Source organism: Cryptomeria japonica, chromosome 1 (genome assembly GCF_030272615.1).
Source record: "Cryptomeria japonica chromosome 1, Sugi_1.0, whole genome shotgun sequence".
NCBI lineage: Eukaryota > Viridiplantae > Streptophyta > Pinopsida > Cupressales > Cupressaceae > Cryptomeria > Cryptomeria japonica.
The window spans coordinates 633,281,527-633,298,045 of NC_081405.1; the positions used below are offsets into that span (position 1 = coordinate 633,281,527).

Sequence of the window (16,519 nt, forward strand, 5' to 3'; positions counted from 1 at the left end):
TGAATTAGTTATAGATTAAATACCTTTAAATATCAAGATATAGAAAAAAATTGTGGGAACTTGGATTAAATTGACTCATGATCTATGGTCAAATAAGCTAGAGAAAACAAATTTTAAATTTTGAATTCTTAGTTTTAAGAGTAAATTTCATGCATGTAAAAGAACCACACATTACAAGATTATCCAAGAATAACAAGACATTATCCAAGATTAAACACCAATTAGGATAATTAATAACTAGTAATAGAGAATGCATAGAATGTAAGTGTTATAGATGAATTTATTGTAGATTAAGGTTTCTTTTGTTGCTCCAAATTAAATCTTCCTAAAATGATTTGCTTTGTAATGCTTAAAATTTCCCCTTAATAATTGATTCTTACTTATGATTTAATTGTTCATTACGCATCTTTTGATACCAAAACATATCAAAAAAATTTGTGAACATGTATCATAATCATAATCTATAATGAACTAAGCTAGGGAAAATAAATTTTAGCTCATAATTTATAGTGAACTAACCTAGAGCAAATAAATTTCAAAATTTGACATTTGAGTTTCATGAATAAATTTTGCCTATGCAATCACACATTAGAAAACTACCTTAAGATAAAAAGACAAACCTCAAGATGGGGAATATATAAAATGTAAGTGCAAAGATAAGTATAATAAATAACTAATCATAGTTCACATATAGAATGTAAGTGCAAGGATGAGATCTGTAATAAATAATCAATAAGATTGCATATATAAAATAGTAAATAGCCATTTCACTTTTCCTCAGTTTACATTTCTTCATTTTAATAAAATCTTAGGATAGGAAGAAATAAATCTTATTAAGATGAGAAGACACAAATCTCAAGATAAGAAATGTGTGAGAATGTCAAAACACTGATATAAATTCTCATTAGAAAACATAAATCTCAAGAGAAGAAATGTATGAGAATGTAAGAACAACAAATAACTAACAATGATAAATACATAGAATGTAATAAAAAACTAATCGTGAAGCATATATAGAATGCAAGTGCAAGGATAACCAGCTAATGGTAAATAGCCATTTTATTGTTTTCTCAGCTTACATTTCTTCATGTTAATATTACGGCATAACCCACCCACACACTAGGCATAAATACATATAGATATATAAATAGTCATCTATATTAGCAAGGTGGTCTTCTAGTATCCACCATTGCCACCACCATGACCAGCTCCACCCTCTGCACCGCCACCAGAAGCATAGCCACCCGCACCTCCACCACTAGCGCCATACCCACCTCCTCCACCAGACCCATACCCAGCACCAGACCCACCAGCACCAGCACCAGCACCATAACCAGAACCCCCACCAGCACCATATCCTGCTCCAGACCCACCAGCACCACCACCTCCAGCATCATAACCAGACCCACCACCAGCACCATATCCTCCTCCATCACCACCCTCACCATGACCAGCACCATAACCAGACCCACTACCAGCACCATATCCTCCTCCAGCACCGCCCTCACCATGGCCAGCACCACCACCTCCACCAGCACCATAACCACCAGCTCCGCTGCTTCCCACTCCATAGCCGCCACCACTACCAGAACCAGCACCATACCCCACTCCGCCTCCACCAACTCCCACTCCGTGACCTTCGCCGCCACCACCACCAGCACCATACCCAGACCCAGCTCCACCACCACCATAACCAGACCCACCACCTGCACCATAGCCTATGCCTGTGCCAATACCATGCCCAATTCCTTCTCCACCTCCACCTCCATAACCACCACCACCACCACTAGCTCCACCATACCCACCACCACTCGCTCCGCCAGAACCCCCACCACTAGCTCCACCATACCCACCACCCGCTGCTCCACCATATGTTAAAACTGATCTCCGGGCAGAGCAGCCGGCAAAAGTAAGGGCTAATATTAGAGCTAAGAGGATTATACTACGCGCCATGTCTTGAAGGAATATGAGATATGGTGAATGAACAAGTATGGAGTGTATTTATAGTCATCTCAGACGTGGTATTGTGGATTGCCCACTAACTCTTTCTTTCGTCAGCGCCAACAATCGTACAGTAGAGTTTTCACTACTTCAGCCGAGTTCAGACTCACTGGGGACGCCAAAGTGCCTATAGGAGAGAACCCACTAACTGAAGTAAATTTTAGTTTAGTGCCTTAAACGTAGTTATTTGGGCATTATCATCTTGATGGTAATGTGTCCAAATCTGTAAGTCTTTGTGGGGAAAATTTAGGGTTGAGAATAACTAAGTGAATGCTTGGTGCAGTGTGAGTCATGACCATGCTGCTATTTTTGCCTCATCTTGATAATGAAATGAATGCCCTGTGATGAATGTTTTGTGGAGAGTTCTTAATCTTGCAAGTATATCTTGAAAATATTTAGGTGCATTATTGGTGCAATGTGAGTCATGGCCACGCTGCGCTTTTTATTAATTTATTCTTCCTTTTCCTAAAAAGTGGGTGAGTTCCTTACTCAGGGCTCTAGTTTAATTTTGTTATGAGATATCTAATTACAAGTTTAATTTTAAAATTTGATGTTGTATATTTTAAATTTTGATTGTGTAATATTAATTTTTGAGATCATATTTCATGATCTATCGTCAATATATTATTACAGATTTTACCTTTAGGGTTTTCATATAGATTTAAATTCAATGTTTTATTATCAAGATAATAGATCATAAAAAAAATTATCTTCTGGTGTGGACCCAAATAAGTATTTGTGTTCTGAGTATTGGCTAGTTCCTATCATAATTCTTTGATGCTGTTTGTAATGCAGACTTCAACAAATTTTTTAAGGGAATAATATGTGTGGTGTGTATCATACGTGTAAATAGAAAACCAACATGTGTAGATGGTGCTTTGTTCAGACTCTCCACTATCATCTGTGAGGATGCCTTTGCAGAAATTTGTGATATGGACACTGGCTCGGTTTAGTGCATAACAAATCATCACCTCGCTGAATATTATTGACCCCCATTTTCATTAAGAAATGTACCGTTTGGTGTCTGGGTTTTTGAGTGTACTGACTATAGTTTAGTCAGATGAAACAGAAAACTCTTTTATTTTCTCATCCTAGGATCAAGTGTTTGTACTTTTATATACTTTCTTTCAGGAAAGCAAAGTAATACTTTGCTATCTGTTATTCTTAGCATATTCTATTGGGTTGTGAAAACAGCTGACATTTTATTTGGATATAGATTTCTTAAAATTTTCTGACATTTGTAAATGGGTTTTTGTCAGTTGGTAAAGTTGAATGGTTCTGAACAAATCTATAGAAATCAAGTGTCTCAATCACATCATACAAATTGAGGCTCAGGATTGCCTATATCTATTCACTAAGATATGGTATGGTATATATTCCATGACTAAAGAAATGTATGATTGATAAGGTTGTTTCCAACAATACCACTAGTGTCAACAACATGGCAAATGTAGGGTAGATTTAGGCTGTTTTAAACACGCCTTTCTAAATATATATGGGGTTGGTTGGTCCACGAGTAGATTCCTGCTATAATGCAATGGTTAAGAAAATTGTTGTTATAATTTTTTTTCCCAAGAGAACATTAAGTTATGAAATAAGTCTTTTAGAATTAAAAATAGAGATAAAAATAAAGAATATTATAATCTTTAGGTTTAAAAGAAGATTAATAAAGAATTTTAATGAAAACTCTCTTAAACGAGATGAATAATTATATTTATGAAAGGGTAAATAAAGGTGACCTTTTCAAAAGGGTGTGATGATTTGGAAACCACCCCTTAAAAGGTTATATAATTCATTTATGTGTGACTTGGGAAAGGGGCATAAAGATCACTCATGGAAGAAGAAGAAGGTTGTGGCTTGGTCTGCTATGAGCATTAGTGAGAAGGGGCACATAGAGTTTGTCCAACTCGGGGTACATTGTACACTTGGGAGTGTCCTGGCCAGGGTTGCGTTTTTTCGTATTGTGAAGACATGCAGGGTTCTATGTAAGAACCGGTTTCCTCTATGGGCTGCTATAGTGATAAAGGATTCAAGGCCACTGGAATCTTCTTAGAGTGAGAATGATCGTTCCAAGTGCTCAAGATTAAGATAAGTATTGGAAACCTTGATGCTATAAGATATTGAGAAGGTTTCATATTTAATTTGATGATTATATTGTTGGCATGATTGGCATAACTGATGATGATGTTGACATACCAGTATAAGGATTGTTGGTGATGATATGTTGAAGGATTGTTGGTGATAATATGTTGAAGGACTGTTGGTGATGATATAGTTTATATGATAAGGAGAATGATGGCATGATGATGTACGACTCGTATAGATTGAGATATTGGTTGGTGACTTGGTGATCAGTTATTTGTGTTGTCATTGATGACAACTACGACAATTATTTTATTCTTGATTACTTTGTCATCTAGGTTTACTGGTGTAACCTAACCGGTAATGGATTAAGTTGGTGAGATGAACCAGGTGCAACTAACAGACAAACTGACAAACAAACTGACAAATAGGATTTTAACCGGTAAACATGAAATAGTGTTATACTTAAGCAATTGGTTCTAAAGATTGATGAGAAATTAGGTGTTGCGGTTTGAAACATGTGTTTATATCATTGTAATAAGTCTATGACCGAAAGCACATCATGTTTTGATAATTGGAAGTCATGTTTGTGTTTTGCTGTTATATTTTCAGTAGGGTTTTAGCAGGGTTTTAGAACCGGTAACAAGATCTCTTAACCGGTGATGCTTTATGGTTTGGCGGTAAATTTCATTATGTTCATAACTTGTTTGTGTTTGTGTTAAGTTGATATATTTCTATTACATGCATGATATGGAACACTTAAATGACCAGTTTGGTAAATCTGATTAGTAGATTGATTTCAGTGGCTACCGGTACTAGTTATGATCTATTTTGGTGAAGTATTGATCAATTTGGTTTAAGATTTCAGTTTCTTGTTAATACTGATTCATCCCCCCCTCTTAGTATTAATTGGATCCTCTAAATAACAATTAGTATCAAAGGTTTAGGTCCTTTGTGTGCAGGAAGTTTAACAACTCGAGGAAAAGATCCAGAAGAAAATGATGAAGAAGGAGGGTTCGAAATTTACTAAGGACTACACAATATGGAAAGATAGAATGAAGATTTATATCAAAGGTATGGGTTCTCAGTTTTGGCAACGTGTTACTACTAAATATGTACCCCTACGGGTCCTCTAACTCCAGATCAGCTTAAGGAGCAACAGGAAAACAATCAAGCACTGGAAGCCATTGTAAGTGCACTGTCTGATACTGAATACATTGATGCACATGGATTGGAAACTGCATTTCAATTTTGGGAGAAATTAGAACTAATCTATGGTGGTGATAAACATGTTAAAAAATCTAAGGAAGAGAACCTTAGAGGTAAATTTGATGATATGAGAATGGTAGAAGGTGAAAATATAGCTCAATATGGACAAAGGATCAAAGAGGTTGTTGGTGGTATTAAAAGTGCTGGAGGAAAGATTGAAGATGACAATGTTGTAAGTAAGATGCTTAGGAGTCTTTTACCTGCCTATGCAATCAGAGTTTCTGCTATTCAAGAGCTAAGGTCAGTGAGTAGTGATAAGGTCACTGTTGATTCACTTATTGGTAAATTGACTGCATTTGAATTGAATAGTTTTGATAATAGTATTTCTAAGTCATCTGAATTAGATTTTAAGGCACCTGTTACCAGTACACCTGTGAGAAAAGGAAAAGATGTATGTCACAGTTATGATTGTAGATCAAGTCATGGTGGTAGTAGGGAAGATGTGGATGATGAAGACAACTTGATGGAGTTTGAAGCTCTTTTGGCTAAGAGACTTCCAAGAGGCACTAGTAAATATAAAGGTAAACTACCTCTTAAGTGTTTCACTTGCAATAAGATTGGACATATAGTTGCAAACTGTCCTGACAGTGATAGAAAGAAGAATCTAGAAAATATAAAGGAAAAGGGAAGAAACAATGCTATGTTGTAGTTGATGAAGGAGTGATTGATGAGGAATTTGAAGAAGATGACAACGAGGAGATTGTCTTTGTTGCTGTAAAAGATGATTTGTCTGATGAAAAGGCTTTGGTATGTCAGTTTGACTCTAGTGATGAATGGATAATTGATAGTGGTTGTTCACACCACATGACCGGTGATAATTTTTTTTATATGACTTGAAGAATTTGATGGCGGTGTGGTAAGATTTGGTAACAACTCACCCTGTATGGTTAAAGGTAAAGGATCTATCTCTCTGAATGGTAAAAGTAATGTAGATGATGTTTATTGGGTAGAAGACTTAAAATATAACTTATTGAGTGTTGGACAATTGAATGACAAAGGATATCACCTTGAATTTAAGAGTGGAGTATGCAAGATCATCGGATGCAAAGGAGATTTGATTTATACTGGAAAACAAACTAGAGGCAATCTATTTCATCTGAATGCTAATGTGAATAGTTGTTTGGTGGCTAGAATTGAGGATAGTTGGTTATGACACAAAAGGTTTTGTCATGTGAACTTTGATAACTTGATAAGGGTTAGCAAATCTAGTATGGTGAGAGGTATGCCACAACTTGTGAAACCAGACAATGTGTTATGTAAATAATGTCAGATGGGTAAGATGACTTCTACATCTTTTAAGAGTAAATCCTTTTCTTCTGAGAATATTCTTGATTTAGTGCATACTGACTTATGTGGTCCTATGAGGACTAGGAGCTTTTATGGTGATAAGTATTTTATGATTTTTATTGATGATTTTTCAAGGATGATGTGGGTCACTTTCCTAAAAGAAAAGTCTGAAGCTTTCAGTAAATTTAAGGCCTTTAAAGCCTTAGTAGAAAAGGAACAAGGAAGAGTCTAAAATGTCTGAGATATGACTGGGGTGGTGAATTCACTTTTGATGAGTTTGTAAAGTATTGTGATGAGAAGGGAATAAAGAGGCATATATCTGCACCTATGACTCCACAATAAAATGGAAACGCTGAGAGAAGAAATTGGACAATTGTGGAAGCAAATAGGACCATGCTGATAGAAGGAGATGTACCGAAGATTTTTTTGGAGAGAAGCAGTTATCACTATTGTTTACACTTCGAACCGGGTTCTTGTGAAGAAAGGTAATGATAGAACACCTTATGAGCTTTGGTATGACAAAAATCCTAATGTCAGTTATTTTTAAGTTATTGGGAGAAAATGTTTTATTAAAAGAGATGATTTTACTAGTAAATTTGATGCAAAGAGTGATGAAGGAACATTTCTTGGCTATTCCACCAAGAGAAAAGATTTTAAGTGTTACAATAGAAGGACAAAGAAGATAGTTGAGAGTGTGAATGTTAAGGTTGATGAATTCTCTAAAAAACCTGATGAGACCAACAGATCTGAGCCTGTAGATGATGAAGAAAAACTAGTGTTTATTGAACCGAAAGTGCAAAAATATGATCAACAAAACAATGGAGAAATAGGTGCTCAACCGATAGATGAGGAGGAAGATGATGCACATGAAGAAGAAGTCATTGCACCAGAATTAGTAATCCCTAGATATGTAAGGCTAAATCATTCAAAAGACTAGATTATAGGTGATGAAGAAAAACTAGTGTTTATTGAACCGAAAGTGCAAAAATATGATCAACAAAACAATGGAGAAATAGGTGCTCAACCGATAGATGAGGAGGAAGATGATGCACATGAAGAAGAAGTCATTGCACCAGAATTAGTAATCCCTAGATATGTAAGGCTAAATCATTCAAAAGACTAGATTATAGGTGACAAGAATGCTGGCGTGTTAACTAGAAGAGTAATAAGAGAAAATTCCTGTCTGATTTCAACTGTTGAACCAAAGACAGTTAGAGAAGCATTGAAAGATGATGATTGGAATAATGAAATGAATGAAGAACTGGATCAGATTGAGAAAAAAAATACACGATCTCTTGTTCCTAGACCGGAAGACAAAAATGTGATTGGTACAAAGTGGGTCTTTAGAAACAAGTTAAATGAAGATGGTGAGGTTGTGAGGAATAAAGCAAGACTTGTATGCAAAGGATATGCACAATAAGAAGGTGAAGACTGTGGTGAAACCTTTGCACCAGTGGCAAGACTTGAAGGTGTTAGACTGTTACTTGCCTTTGTAGCTTTTAAAGGTTTTAAGGTCTATCAAATGGACATTAAATCAACTTTCTTGAACGATATTCTTGAAGAAGTGTATATAGAACAACCAGATGGGTTTTCTTTGACAGAGGATAAAGATATGGTATGCAGGTTACACAAGGCATTATATGGATTGAAACAAGCATCGAGAGTATGATATGACTAGAGATTGCATGCACATCTGATTAAGTTAGGATTCCAATGAACCAACAAGGACTATAGTATCTATTTAAAGACTGAAGGAGACAAAACATTAATTGTAGAAGTTTTTGTTGATGACATAATATTTGGTGGAGATGATGATTTGTGTATGGCTTTTGCTGATGAAGTGAAAATAGAGTTTGAGATGTCTCTGATTGGTGAGATAAATTTTTTTATTGGGTTACAAGTTCAACAACTAGAAAGCAGAATTTTTATCTGTCAGACTAAGTATGTGAAAGAAGTTTTGAAGACTTTTGGAATGGAAGAATTCAAACCGGTTGGTACTCCAACCGGTTGGTATGTGAAAGAAGTTTTGAATACTTTTGGAATGGAAGAATGCAAATCGGTTGGTACTCCAATGGTGACAAGTTGCAAATTATCAAAAGAGGATGATTCACCCTCTGTAGATGAGAAAGAATACAAGTCTATGATTGGAAAATTGCATTATGTTGTTCACAGTAGACCGGATATTGCACATGCTATTGGTTTAGTTGTTAGATTTCAAAAGAGTCCCAAGGAGACACACTTGGTAGCAGTAAAAAGGATATTCAGGTATTTGAAAGGAACCATTGATTATGGTTTATGGTATCCTTATAGAGGTAGCTTTTCTTTGAAAGTTTTCACAGATGCAGACTAGGATGGAAATGTTGATGACCAGAAAAGCACAACCAGTGGAGTTTGTCTTCTTGGAGGTAGACTCGTATCTTGGACTAGTAAAAAGAAAACTTGTGTATCAAAGTCAACTGTAGAAGCAGAATATGTGGCTGCATCTATGAATTGTACAGAGGCTATTTAGATGAGACATGTTTTGGAAGGTTTTAAGAAGAATTTGACTGAATCGGTGATTATTTATTGTGATAACACTAGTGCTATAAATATTTCTAAAAATACGGTGTTACATGCAAGGACTGAACATATTGAGTTGAATATCACTTTCTGAGGGAGAAAGTACAGGAGAAGCAAGTGAGAATGGAACATGTGTCTAGCAAAAAATAGTTAGCAGACATATTCACTAAACCTTTGCCTAAGGCGACCTTTGAATATCTTAGAGGTAAATTAGGGGTTAGACCCTTACACAAGATCAACTAAGATGCAAGTGATGCATCAATCCAATGGACTTATTGAATATTTTCACTATGGATTTATGAGATGTGGGCTACTCCTCAAGGGGAGTAGCTAAGATGAAATTAGCAGAGATGATGGAGACTGTAGCAGCAACGATGATGTTATAAGATGCATTTGCACCTTTGGCATTGTTGTCAAAGGGGGAGAAGTAATATGACCGGGAGAAGAAATGTAGCAGAAATGGGAGAAAGTAATATAACTGGTAGAAGATCATATAAAGGAGGAGAAGAGAAAGTAAAGAATGATTCAAGTTTGATGATGATTATTTTAGTGTTGCCATCAATACCAAAGGGGGAGAATGTTGGGATGATTGGCATAACTGATGATGATGTTGACATACCAATATAAGGATTGTTGGTGATGATATAGTTGATATGATAAGGATAATGATGGCATGGTGATGTATGACCGATATAGATTGAGATATTGGTTGGTGACTTGGTGATCAGTTATTTGTGTTGTCATTGATGGCAACTAAGATAATTGTTTTATTTTGATTACTTTTTCATCTAGGTTTATTGGTGTAACCTAACCGATAATGGATTAAGTTGGTGAAATGAATTGTGCAGCTGATAGACAACCTGGCAAATAGGACTTGAACCGTAAACATGAAACAGTGTTATACTTAAGAAATTAGTTCTGAAGATTGATGAGGAATTAGGTGTTGCGGTTTGAAACATGTGTTTATATCATTATAATAAGTCCATGACCAAAACCACATCATGTTTTGATAATCGTAAGTCATGTTTTGATAGCCGGAAGTCATGTTTGTGATTTACTGTTGTATTTTCACTAGGGTTTTAACAGGGTTTTAGAACCGGTAACAAGATCTCTTAACCGGTGACGCTTTATGGTTTGGCGGTAAATTTCATTATGTCCATAACTTGATGGTGACATGTCACAACTTGTGTGAGAAATTAAAATACTGTTTTGGTGCAATTAAGGATGGAATTACTTGGGAAGCAGCGAAGTGCTTAGCAAAATATTTTAAGGGCATGTCTGCTTACCAAATTGATGTGCGATGATGTGTTATGATCATTCAACGACTGTAATTGTCTTGAAATTTGTTATAATGTTCTGTATGATGATTTATAATGATATGTGATGATCTATGATGTAAATTCATTTGAATCTTGATGTATCTATGGTTTTATAACTGACAAAGATGTAAACTATATTTAGGCCAGTTTTGATGAATTTTATTGTGTCGATAATCTGAGAAAAGAGTGTGTATCCGAACCAGAGGTGTGCGTTTGCAAGAGTGAAGCAGATTGGAGCTGAAGTGGATCTAAACAAGCAAGTAGTAAGTGCTATTTCTAGATCATTCATCTATTGTTCCCTAACAGTTGCATCAGGTTCAAAATCCCTTAACTAGGTAGGTCCTAACAGGTCTTGTTCATGTAAATCCCTTAACCAGGTAGCTCAACAACTTGAGTTTAAATCCTCCTTTGAGGTTGCTTATAACAGGGAAAATCTCCTAACATAGCTCATATTGTAAATCCCTTGACCGGGTGACTCCTAACCGAGCATCATTATAAGCTCCTAATTGGGCTAGGATCCTAACATGGCGCATTTCGAAAGAGTGCATTATTTTGTGGGTACCAATTCCCACCGTGGTTTTTCCCATTTGGGTTTCCACGTGAAAATCCTGGTGTTCATATGGTGATTGATTTGTGTTTGTGGTAAGTTGATATCTTTCTATTGCATGCATGATATGGAACACTTAAATGAGCAGTTTGGTAAATCTGATTAGTAGATTGATTTCAATGGCTATTGGTACTAGTTATGATTGTTTTGGTGAAGTATTGATTAGTTTGGTTTAAGATTTCAATTTATTGTTAATACTGATTCACCCCCCTTCTCATTATTAATCGGATCCTCTAAATAACATATATGGTTGGATTATGTGGCTATGTTATTTAATTTATTATGAGGTAAGTGCACCAAGATGGTGAACAAAAAAGTGGCCACATGCAAAAAAAAATTGAAAATTTTCATAACTCGTGCGTGTTATGGAAATTCAAAAACTTGCTAGGCTTGGTAACACCAAGCCTAGCCAAAAATAATTAAAAAAACAAAAAGTTCCTCAAAACCCGTGTTTTGAGGAACGTTATATTTTTTAGAAACCTGTGGGTTATGTAGAACTAGAAGTTTTGGTCTTAGTTCTTCATAACCTGTATGGGTTATGTAGAAATAGGATCCAAATAGGAAGTGGAGAGAGAGAGAGAGAGAGAGAGAGAGAGAGAGAGAGAGAGAGAGAGAGAGAGAGAATAGGAGATAGGAAGAGAGGGAGAGAATAGGATAAGGAGAGGGGAAGAGAGAGAGAGGAGATTGGGAGAGAGGGAGAGGGAGGGCAGAGATGGGGATAATAGGATAAAGAGAGGGAGAGGAGAGAGAGAGAGAGAGAGAGAGAGAGAGAGAGAGAGAGAGAGAGAGAGAGAGAGAGAGAGAGAGAGAGAATAGGATAAGATAGCGAGATGGAAAGGGAGAGGGGGAGAGGGAGAGGGAGGGATAGAGAAAGAGAGAGAAGGGGGAGAGGGTGAGAGAGAGAGAGAGAGAGAGAGAGAGAGAGAGAGAGAGAGAGAGAGAGAGAGAGAGGGAAAGGGAGAGGGGGGAGAGGGAGAGGGAGGGATAGAGAAAGAGAGAGAAGGGGGAGAGAGAGAGAGAGAGAGAGAGAGAGAGAGAGAGAGAGAGAGAGAGATGAGGTAGAGAGAACGATAAGGAGAAAAGGGTGAGAGACTCGACAGAGAGAGAAGTGTGAGGGGGAGATAGATGATATAGAACTCAAGGAGGATAATTAGGGCTCAGAATAGACAGAGGCAGTGATGGGGCAAGGAAGATGAGAGAGAGGAAAATAAGAGAGACATGCATGTATACAAACATATATACATACATCTATATAAATATATGTATGTATAAGTATAGATATGCATATATACATACATAAACACATATTATATATGTATGTCTATACATATATGTAGTAAATGCTAAGTTTACAAGCATACATTGTTATGTCTTCATAACCCGTACGGGTTTTGTGAAACACAAAATAATGGTTTTAGTTCTACATAACCCGTACGGGTTATGTAGAACTGTGAATAGTACTTTTTGTGATTCAAAACCCGTGCGGGTTATGGAGAACTGTGAATAATACTTTTTGTTTTTCAAAACCCGTGTGGATTTTGGCTTGGTAAGAGGGTTGGAAAATGACCCTAAGGCTAGCAAGCACATTTTCTCCCCATTTTTGTCCCTTTACATGTTTTTTCATCTTCCAACATGATTTCTCAACTTCGTTGTCATTAGGTCTACAAATGATCAAGTAGGTATCTCTAAAATTACCAGTATAATCTCACACGTCTTCTTTGTTTTCTGACCATATAAATTTTTCTATTTTTGGACAACATTAGCATAGTAAACTTTAATTTTCTTTACCAGTGCCTTGATAGTCTTCACAGACATATGTCTACCATTTTTTTTAATAAATTTTGATATAGTTAACCAAATTAAAAATAAATTACATATTATTGTTCTACACTAGATTCTATATACTTTAAAAAAAAAAAAGTTTACATTTTCAATTATTTTGATGCAAGTTATGCCCAACGCATGAACATGTACCAAATTTTCAGGATACAGTTACTTCAAAAAACCATTAAAAAAACAAATACTGAACGGAAAATTACAAAAAATACACAACTTATAGATCTTACTCTTACCTATAATCCTACCAAAGGTTTTTGCAAAGTACTAAATCTAACTATATATTTTGTGCAATGCACAAAAATAGCTATGTTATGTTTTTCTGAAAAAATCAAGAACAGGTTTTCGTGCATGAGACGTTTGATCCTCTTAATTTTATCTAATTTTAAAAAACTATAGTAGTTTAGAAACCAGATTCAGAGCACTACAATTTTTATTATTTTCTCAACTCCCAGTTTTTACTGCATAACCTTCAAATATCTCTTTGAAGTTTAGGTTTACCTGTTTTTCAGAATTAAAAAAAAAAAAAAAGTGGCCACTTATACCCCCCTTTTTGTTCACCATCTTTGTACACTTACCCTGTGTTAACAATTGAATTTATAATTATTGTCAGAGTATTACATGTCATAGTTACTTTGGTTGTTTTCATCTAATTTAATTTATCGCACCTTATAATTGATCTTAACATTAATATTTAATCTATTAATTTTTCTCCAATTACTTAATTAAGTCTTGGAAAAAAGTGTCACTACAATTGTAAGCCATCAATTGATGTTTTATTTAATTAATCTATGTAAATATTTATAAAAATATCTGTGTATTTGAGCAATTTATTTTATTATATCATCTAGATTTATCTAGACTTGCAAATGTAACCATGTTGAAGGTTGTGTTTGACGTAGTTGCTCATGTGATCAAGACACTAATATTAGTATCTTATCCTTCCACTACACCACTCTAAATATTTAAAACAGAAACTCTTTCATTCCATTTTATTTGTATTTTTTAAGGTCTTAACATTTTTCATGATTTAGTGTTAATAGTTTTGCCAAATTCATATATGTTAAAATATTCAAACAATCATATTATAGTAGTTATTTTATTTACACATGTATGTAGGGTAAAGAGAATCCATATTTAATTATATAAATATTTTTTTATCATACATATGTTGAATTGTAAATTTACTATCATCTACTTTATATGAAGTCTTATATACATCTATTAATGGCTACCATAAGATGTAATTACTTTAGATCTTGGTTGTGTTTTTTTCTTTTTGATTATTCTACTTAGATCTTAGTGAAACATCCTACCAAATTTAATAAAAAATGAAGAAGAAGAGGCTAGCCCATAAATTTACCCTCCCTAAAGACGACTCTTCGATTTATATCATTCCAGTTCCTTGATAGTAAGGATATTCCCCGTGAAAGTGGGGTCCCCTCCTCAACACTTGCTTGGGTCCATTCTCTATATTTTATGGTTCTACATTCCCAATTTTAGCACAATTTTGATAGAATACAATTTCTTCTTTAAAAAATTAGAACATTGGAAGTGAATTATTGTTGAAAATCAAAACTACAAATCCACTCTCATGGGGAAGATACTTACTATCAAGAAAGTGGAATGATATAAATATAAATATGGATGTATTTATAGGTTTATCATCTAGGGTCCCCTCCTCAACACTCGCTTGGGAATCATAGCCAGTCTATAAACTAATATATTGAATATCCTCATCTCTATCCATGACCATCTCCTCACAACTAGGCATAACAAACTGAGGCATCTCACCTTCCCCATCCTCACTTTTCACCACCTGCACACTAACCTCTTTGGCCCTGTTACATTGAAATTCCTTCACCTTGTAGGGTTTAGAGGGTTCCCAATATCAATATAAAGGTTCATCCTTGGACTTTCCATTTTTTTAGGTTTCCTTGGCAATCTCCAAATGGAGTAGGTCTCATAGGTGAGACAAATTCCACCTTGTCATCTTTAGTTGATCAAAGCCCTTAGACCAAGAATGTGAGAGGCTTCTCTTGGGTTTATAAGAATAGAATTAAATTATAAGCCTCACAAAATAGGAGAAGATAGTTTAGAAGGCATAATTATAGTCTTAATGAAGGTAACATGATGAATCATAATCCAAATGAAGACTTGACAGGGAGGCCTGTGTTGATAGAGGTTTGAGGACAATCCCAAAAGGACAATGAACATTGATTTTCAGAGGTACTTTACATTAATAATAATGAGGGCAAGCCTAGCAATATTTTGAATCATAATGATGGTTACATAATCTTTAAGTAATATGATATGACTATATTTCAAGGGAAGTGGTTTACAAGTAAGAATATGACAAATAACTACATATCATAGTGATTTATGCTTGTGAGAATATGGACAAGGAAGTCTTAATGAGATGGGACTTATGATAGTAACTTACCCTAAACGTTCTCGCACACATTTATACTTCTAACCACCTTCTTAACACTTGTCACATGGCATATAAGGGTGGATAACAAATATTAGTGGTTGAACAATTGACTAAGAAATTATGGTCTTCTTTAAAGAACACAAAGATAGGTACCAAGCATCTAGAGAGCAATTTGGGAGCAATTTGTGAAGTTGCAGAAATGGGGAGCAGATTTAGTGTGAAGAAAAGTAGGGATAATGGTTGAAAAGGTTATTATTCTTTCTTCCCAACACCACTTTGAAGATAGTCAAGAAAGATGGAAACCTTTCTCAGCACCCAACAAGGTCAAATAGTAATGAAGAAGGAGGTTAGAGTGATTAAATGTACTTGGATCTATCATACTTCTTCTCCCATGTTGGATCTAGAGATATAGGACTTCTAGGTTCACTATTAAAAACTTTAGTTCTTACCTTCTTTGTGCCAAGCATTGTAATTTCCTAGTTTCTTTCTATCAAAAAATTATTTTGCAACTCACAAACTACTCATTTTTTAATTAAAAATACAATGTATTTTTATATATTCAAAGCAATAGGATGACATTTTTAGACATGTACTATTGTTGTAGAATATTTTATCATTGAAATTCAATCATTTTACCTTCTCAAATGTTGATATGTTGTGTGAAAAATCATGATTGATATATAGTTTTGTGATTTTTATTCCAATCCTCTAATGTATGTCTCATTTAGCACCTTTAGGCAAAAAAACACATGATCATTAAAGGTTATGAGTTGGTGAATGTAAGAAGCTTATAATTGTGAAAAAACTTATTTTCCTTCAAAACTATAAAATCATTCAACCTTCTCATGAAACATTGATGCATAAACGTGTGAAAATTATGAGTTGTGTGACCAAATAACTAAATTATTGAAACTAGTGTGTGTCAAATAGTAAAGCATAAGTCTGAACACTATTTGGTGCATCACCGTAGTAGTATTACTTTATATTTTAAGTACTCTTTTTCCTTTTCTCAAGAAAGTGAGTATATTAAAGTAGTTTAGGTGAAGTACTAAAGGAAACCAACCCACTCTAGAGGTTCATTCTCACCATAGTTTACCCACAACTTTGGAATGATCCCATGTTTCA

The 16,519-nt window shown here is 35.1% G+C and overlaps 1 protein-coding gene across 1 annotated transcript; it reads right to left on the minus strand.

Annotated features, from left to right (window-relative positions):
- Window positions 1–1,176: 1,176 nt before the first annotated feature.
- On the minus strand, window positions 1,177–1,953 carry LOC131042454 (glycine-rich cell wall structural protein 1.8). The gene has a single exon (XM_057975732.2). The coding sequence runs from the start codon at window positions 1,951–1,953 to the stop codon at window positions 1,177–1,179; it is 777 nt and encodes a 258-aa protein (XP_057831715.2).
- Between the last annotated feature and the right edge of the window lie 14,566 nt (window positions 1,954–16,519).

Bases quoted from the DNA above. Each gene is read 5' to 3' on its own strand.
- LOC131042454 (XM_057975732.2), bottom strand. From the start codon at position 1,953: ATGGCGCGTAGTATAATCCTCTTAGCTCTAATATTAGCCCTTACTTTT.